Raw genomic sequence first — 6,929 nt, 5'->3', positions numbered from 1 at the left:
AATCACATGTTGTTCTACACTCAAAGCCTTCTTGAAAGAATTTACAGGGAGGTGTAGCTAAGTCCTGTGAGCACTTTCAGATCGTTCTATGAATATGATGAGGGCAGGGTAGAGGAAAATGACTGCAGAGGCTAGAGTTTCTGTGAGAGAAAATAGAAGCTGAAAACTCAAATACAGAGGGGACAGGACAACACACAGCAGGAGGAAAGTGATTCTGATGACCCCCAAAAGCAGGTTCATGGGAGGGGGAAGAGGAGAGTTCAGCTCTCGGCATATTGACAGTCAAGTGTGGAAGAAAGATCAAGAAGGGAAGCTTGGGGCTGGGGATGTAGCTCAGTTAGTAGCACGCATGTCTGGCATGTACAAAGCCCTGTGTTCAATTTCCAGCACAACATAAACCAAGTATGATGGTGCACAACTGGAATCCCAGCATTCAGGTGGTAGAGGTAGGAGGATCAAGTTCAAGGTCATCCTTGCCTACTACAAAGGAATGCACAGAAAATGGACACCAGAACACAGGACAAGCACATAGTGCCAGGAGGTTTGGAGATGGCATGGAAATGAAGGTTCTTTGAGGGCAGTGTGATAGTTTGAATGAGTGATCCCATAAGCTCCAAGTATTTGAACACTTGGTCCCTGGTTTGGGGAGGGTCATGGAACCTTTAGGAGCTGTGGCCATGCTGGAGGAGGCATATCACTGGGGGCTGGGCTTTTAAAGCATGTAGCCACACAAACTTCCAGTCTGGCTCTCTCTGTTTCCTGTGTCTGCTTGAAGGTGTGAACACTCAGTTTTCTGCTCTGCCATGCCTCCCCCACAATTGTGGACTCTTTCCTGACACTGTAAGCCAAATAAACTGTGACTTCTATAAATTCCCTTGGTCATGGTGTTTTATCACAGGAACAGAAAAGTAACTAATACGGCAGGGGAGCCTGTAACAGTGCCTGGCCCATAAAAGGTACCCAAAGATGTGTTTTTCTAATCAAATTTGAAGTGATGAATTTTCGAACAGCTGAATAATGATTCACTAGATAACTTCAGTTTGTCAACTTTGACCCACCTGGGAAGAGGTAACTTCAACTGCAGAATTTCCTCTATTGGGTGGGCCTGTGGGCATGTCTCTGAAGCAGTTTCTCGATTGTTGAGTCAAGTGGGAGGGCCCACTGTGGGTGGTGGCACCCTGGGGCAGGTGGTCCTGAATTGTATAAGAAAGCAGACTGAGCACAAGCCAAGCCAAAAGGGCAAGCCAATAAACAGTGTGCCTCCATGGTCTGTGCTTTAGCTCCTGCCTCCAGGTTCCTGCTCTGAGCTCCTGCCCTAGCTGTACTCTGTGATGATGGAAGTGTGTGATAAAATAAACCCTTTCCTCCCCCAAGTTGCTTTCTGGTCATGGTGTTTAACAGAGCAAGAGAAAATTTTTAAGAGCCAGGGACAACTTCTCAGGTTTTAAAGCATTTAGTTACCCATTTATCTTCACAAAAGATGACACAGGAGATTGACCAAAGGATGGGGAGACAGCAGCCTAAAAGACATATGTACACTCATGTAGCAAGCAATGGAAAGAGGATGGGGTAAATCTCATGGGTGGGAAGCTGGAATGTATGTCTCAGAGTAAAGATGGCTTGTGAGTGGGGGAGGGGAGACAGCAGCAGAGGAAGAAGACATAGGAACATGGATGATCACAGAAGCTGGTGTCTAGAACACAGTGGATGCCCAGCTAGCAAACGTAAGTTCTCGGTGTTCTATGCTCATGTGCTAATCTAATTATAATTAGATGTAGCAAGAGTGACTCTTCAGGGTAAGTATAAATATAAAGTCCATCAAAGTGTCCTGTAACCTTATCTTCCCTTCTCTGAAACCACAGATCTTTCCTCTCCTCAACCGCACAAGACACCAAGAAAGTAAAGTCACATCTGGAGTGCTATAGATTTAATTTTTAAAATTTATTTATTTACTCATTTGTGTGTGTGTGTGTGTGTGTGTGTGTGATTCTATAGATCAGAGCATTCATGTGGTGGTCAGAGGAGAACTTGGGGGAGTCAGTTCTTTCCTTCCACCATGTGGTCCTGGGAATTGAACTCGGGTCCTCAGTCTCGAGGTGGCAAGCACACCCTTACCTGATGAGCCATCTGGCTGGCTCTGGAGTACTGTAGATTTGCAGGTTTGTTAGCAGGAAATGGTTACAGCAAGTCCAGATGACCTTGGCTGACTGTGGAAACGAACTTGTATTTGGACACTTTTCTCAGCAAAGCTGGAATAGTCAGGTCCTCTCCACAGAGTTGTGAGAAAAAGCCCTTTTTCAATTGTCAAGGGAGTGCTGTTAGTACTGACCTAGTTGCTGCAGGCCTCTGTGGGTATCTTTGTGCAAGTGTAGCTTGCACTCTTGGTTTTTGTTTCTCTTTTATCTTATGCTTGAGTTTATTTTCTTATTAAATGAAGTATTATGTTCAACGTGCCTAATGAACGGTGTGTGTGCGTGAGCGTGTGTGTGTGCGTGTGTGTGTGTTTTGAATGGTAACTTCTAATCCTGTCCTCCCTTACCCCCTCAGTCTCCCACTTTTCCTGGCACTATCAATGGTCCCTGTGGTGAAACCCAGCGACATTCCTACATTGCTAGAAACTTCCAGAGATGAGTTTTGACTTACAGCTTCAATTCTGGGCCAGCGACGACTGGGGAGCTTAACGGTGAAACTGATAAAGTTAGGGCTGTGAAGTCACCAGCTCAAATTGGCAAAATCTCTGTCCCTTCTGCAACCTCCAGGGCACTGTGTTCAGTGCCAGTCACCTCCGCTGTCTTTCCGTTGGAAAGCATCGACTCAGACACCACATCTGTGATGCGAGTTCTTAGAAGAGTGAGTTTTTAAAAACCTGACCTTTGAGTCTGACCCAGCAGAGCCCAGGAATGTAGAGCTGTGAGAGAAGATGAGCTTTGACGAGGGCAAGAGGTGGTAGAGGAGGGAGGATCAATGCGCTTGACTTCACAAGAGACTCCAGGTCTGCCAGGAACACAAATCCAGAGCCCTTTAGCGCCCGCGTTTAGCACCTGCAAACGGCCTGTGACCGTCTCTGTCCTAGCTCAAGCGGTCAGGTGTGTGCACGCGTGTCCCCACCCCGCCCCGCCCGGGTGCAAATGGTTCTGTTAACCCCGACCTTGCATCGCAGCTCAAACTCCACTTCTCTGAGGCCAGCTGGGCCAGAGGAGACAGACCCACCCGGGACAGACCCCTGGCTCCCTGCGGAGGTGCCGCGCCTGGGGGAGGAGCCGCGGGGCAGGTCCCCGGGTACCGAGGGCGGCTGGGCTCCCAGCCGTGTGGCTGTAGCGGTGGGAGCGAGAGTGGCTGTAGGCGGCTCCTTCCTGTGCAAACTTTTCAGTGCTCTTCCTCCTCCCGCGCTGCGCGCCGGCTACTGCCGGCCGCCCAGCTCGCCCGCCCGGGGTCTCCACGCGGGGCCGCAGCGATCAGCTCAGCCCTCCGCGCCGGCCCCACCCTGTGTTCGCTCCCAGCCGGAGCCGCGAGCGGATGGCGGAAGCTGGCAGGAGCCCGGCGATGTCGCCGGACCAGCCGGCCGGGCAGGAGGCGGCGGTGGCGGCGGAGGTGGCTTTGCTCCCCGAGCCCGAGGCGCCCGGCGGCCGGTCCGCGCCTGCCTTGCGCTGGCTGCCCGGGGACCCGAGTCCCCGTGGCCGCTCCCAGAGCGACCTGACGTCGGCCTCCAGCAGGGGCCGCCCGCTCCGGGTCCACATATCCGGCTCAGGTAAGGGTGGCGTGGGGTGGCCCGGGGAGGCCGGTCCTGGGCAGGTGGCGGTGGGGGTGCAGCGACCAGCCCCGGGTAGCCCGTGGGCAATGGTGGGGTAGGCTGGAGGCGGGGAGCCGGGGCGAAGGCTGCTGTCCCAGCATCGTCGGCTGCTGTCCCAGCATCGTCACCTCCTGTCGGCTGCAGAGGCTCCGTGTCCCTCCGCAGACCTGCAGGCAACCACAGGGCGCTCCTGGGTGGGTGGGTGGCTGTGCCTTTTGCCTGCCTGGGTGCAGCGCAAGGTCTCTGCGGGTTCCCAGGCCATCCGCTCGGTTGTGCCGCGCCAGGCAGCACTACTGTGGGCTTCTGTGCTGGGTTTGTCCATCAGAAAGAGGAACCTTCCCGGGTCTGGTGCGCGACCGTGGTCCCTCGGAAGGGTGTGGTTCCCTTGCCTCGGGCTGGGGCTTGGGAGCTCTCGCAAACTACCCGTGCATCTGAAATACAGATTTTTTTAGGGGGTTGCTGGTAAGAAGACCTGGGATGTGAGCTTCCCTGCTTGTAAAATTCCGTGCAGGTGTTGGTGAGAGCTTGACCCGGCGGTGTGTGCACTTCGCCTTTCACGTTATCTGGAAAGCCTAGAGCTAGTACTGCTGCTGTCTCCGAGACCCTCAGTGCTGTGTCCTCGGAGACCGGACTGTCCACCGAACCGGGCAGAAGCTACCGAGGCCTGACCCCACTCAGCCTGTGTTGAGTGATGTTGAATAAATCGCTCAACTTCGTCTCTCAGATCTCAGTGGTTAATGCGGAACGTTAGCATAGAAATATCACATGGAGAGATTAGATGGGTTAAGTAATTATTGAAAATGCTTTTGAACAAAGCATCATCCTAAGAACGGTATAACTTTCCTTAGTTCTGTAGATGTGTTAAGTTCTAAGGATTGTTTTATGATTTACAACCTATAGAGGCTGTATAGAAGCTGGGAAACTAGAAATGGGGCCAATGTGGGACTGTCAGTTGCAGGAAAGGACCCAGCCATGACCAGCACTACACACTTCCGGCGTCCCCCAACCCTGCGCCTTTCTTGTGCTCTGGGGCTAGGCCTCCCTTGATATTTTTCCATTTATTTATTTGTGTGTTCTCTTTAGTGCAGGCCACGTGTGGTAATGCATGTGTGTCAGAGGACAACTTGTGTGTTCAGCTCACTGCAGCACCCTTTTGAATTCAGGGATGGAATTCAGGTGGTCAGGCCTGACAGCAAGGTCCCACTGAACCATCTCACTGGCCCTCTTACTTGATCTTGAACGCAACCTCACTCTACTAGAAGCCAAATTCTAGTTTAAAAAGTGCACATTTCTATGCCTCTGTCCCAACTTCAGCTAGCTAACTGCTCTTCATCACAGTCTTCTGTTTTTTTTTTTTTTTTTTTTTTTTTTTTTTTTTTTTTTTTACTGGTACTGTTGTCTCTGTTACTTAATGAAAGCATGAAAAGCATCAGTGGTGTGTCTGATCTGATTTTGGATACCACATTAGAGAAAGCCAGTCCCAGTTGTGAAATGTCCAGTACCAAGAATCATCATCTCAAGGTTCTCCTTCTGAATGTATTTTGTGAAACGTACTGAGTGGAAATGCATGTTGCTTTCTGCTTGGTGATTTGGCCAAACAGAATTCTTGCTTTGAATAACTTTGGTTGACTTTTACACAGATTTAACTGTTCCAATGACCCTGAAGACAAGCATTAGTTCAGTTGGTGAGTAGATAAGTAAACATAGCTGGGTCTCCATTTTTCATTTTTAAAGACAGGAATCAACAAACCTATATGCAGAAAAAGAACATGAAAAATTCTTTAACCGTGTATGTGTGTACACAGTGCTTATTTCCAAGGATTCAGTCTTCTCTGTGCCATCCTAAAGGATGTTAAGGAAGTGACAGCTTTCCTCCATTTGTCTCCTGCATCACAGGATGTTAGCGCACAGGTTGGAGAGTGAACATCTGCTATGGGGCTGCATTCCATTTTCAGAACTAAGCTTTGTGTCTCTTAAGTGCAGGCTAGCACAACCTCACCTTTCCTTGAATAAGGAGAACAAAACTGAGCAGTCCCTCACAGATACCTAGGAGCATTTCCTATGAGGGCCAATTTCCAGACCCTTCCCAGAAGCTCTGGGCATGCTCAGAGGCAGTATCCAGAACTAGGTCCTATGTGGTTTTTCTAGAACCTGCTACTGGACTGGCAGTACCAGCCTCAGCCTCATCTCCTAATCACAGCCCCTCCTAGACCAGCTTAATCTGAATCTGCATGTAAAAGTCATCCAGGCTCTTCTCCGTCATTTTAAAGTCTATGAAGTCTTTCTTTCAGAGACCAGGTTTCAAACTTAGCTACAGAAAGGAATCAATTTGGGGAATTGAAAAAGCAACAGTAAAAAGTTTGGGGCTGGTTCCACCCCAGGGATTCTGCTGTAATTGGCATTAGGTACAGTTGGGCTTCAAGTGATTCTAAGGCATGTCCAAGCTTGAGAATCTCCATCTTATGGTCATGCATATCAGAATACTGTGACCAAAACGGCCTGGGCAAGTGGAAGCCCAAAGCTTGAGGACTGAAGCACTTGTGCCTCCTCCCATCCCTCTTGGCCTTACCACCACTACTGTATCTTTCCTCACTCCCATTCTTGAATCAGCTATTGTCGGAGTTCTTCCTAAGGGATCATTTCTAATTGCGACTTTAACTCCCTGGTACCGGTGCTTGGGGCTGGGAGAGTGTTGAGAGAGAAGGGATTTCACCTTTGGCAATGCTGTAGAAATAGGAGAGGATTTTTCTCCACAGGTTTTGGACAACACCTGCTTCAAGACAAAGAACTACCCCCTTCTGACCTTAACCATCAGTGGACCTTCCATCCCAGCTTCCTGTCCATCCTGAAAACCCAGTCTCTAAAACTTCCAGCTGCTGCAAGTAGAATCAGTCAGTGCCAAGCATTTTTAAAGACCTGTTTAGTGCTAGCACTTTGTGGGCACATCCTGAAAGCACCCACTTCCCTGACTGCCTTGGGTTGTTACCAGAATTTCCTAAAGGAGAGTGTGTTGGACTTAGACTTCAGGGGCTTTTATTTGACTTTTAGCTTCAGGAGCCTTTTTTTCATATTAAAAATATGTATGCTTTTTCAGAAAAACTATAATTTCATAATTTAAAATCCATATGAAAATAGATAA

At 49.4% G+C, this 6,929-nt stretch overlaps 1 protein-coding gene across 2 annotated transcripts in view; it reads left to right on the top strand.

Moving 5' to 3' along the window:
- The first annotated feature begins 3,501 nt into the window (after positions 1-3,501).
- Phactr2 (phosphatase and actin regulator 2) overlaps positions 3,502-6,929 on the top strand; it is a 309,714-nt gene continuing 306,286 nt past the window's right edge. Inside the window, exon 1 of one of the 2 annotated variants that reach the window (XM_008829813.3) lies at positions 3,502-3,748. In XM_008829813.3, coding sequence (XP_008828035.1) covers positions 3,517-3,748 — 232 coding nt within the window. In that variant the 5' untranslated portion in view covers positions 3,502-3,516. The remainder of the gene's footprint in view (positions 3,749-6,929) is intronic. The other variant, XM_008829815.3, reaches the window with a different exon arrangement.

Source organism: Nannospalax galili, unplaced genomic scaffold (assembly GCF_000622305.1).
Source record: "Nannospalax galili isolate Female #2095 unplaced genomic scaffold, S.galili_v1.0 scaffold154, whole genome shotgun sequence".
Lineage (NCBI taxonomy): Eukaryota > Metazoa > Chordata > Mammalia > Rodentia > Spalacidae > Nannospalax > Nannospalax galili.
Note: the sequence above shows the minus strand (reverse complement) of the source record. Positions and strands in the feature narration are given on the sequence as shown.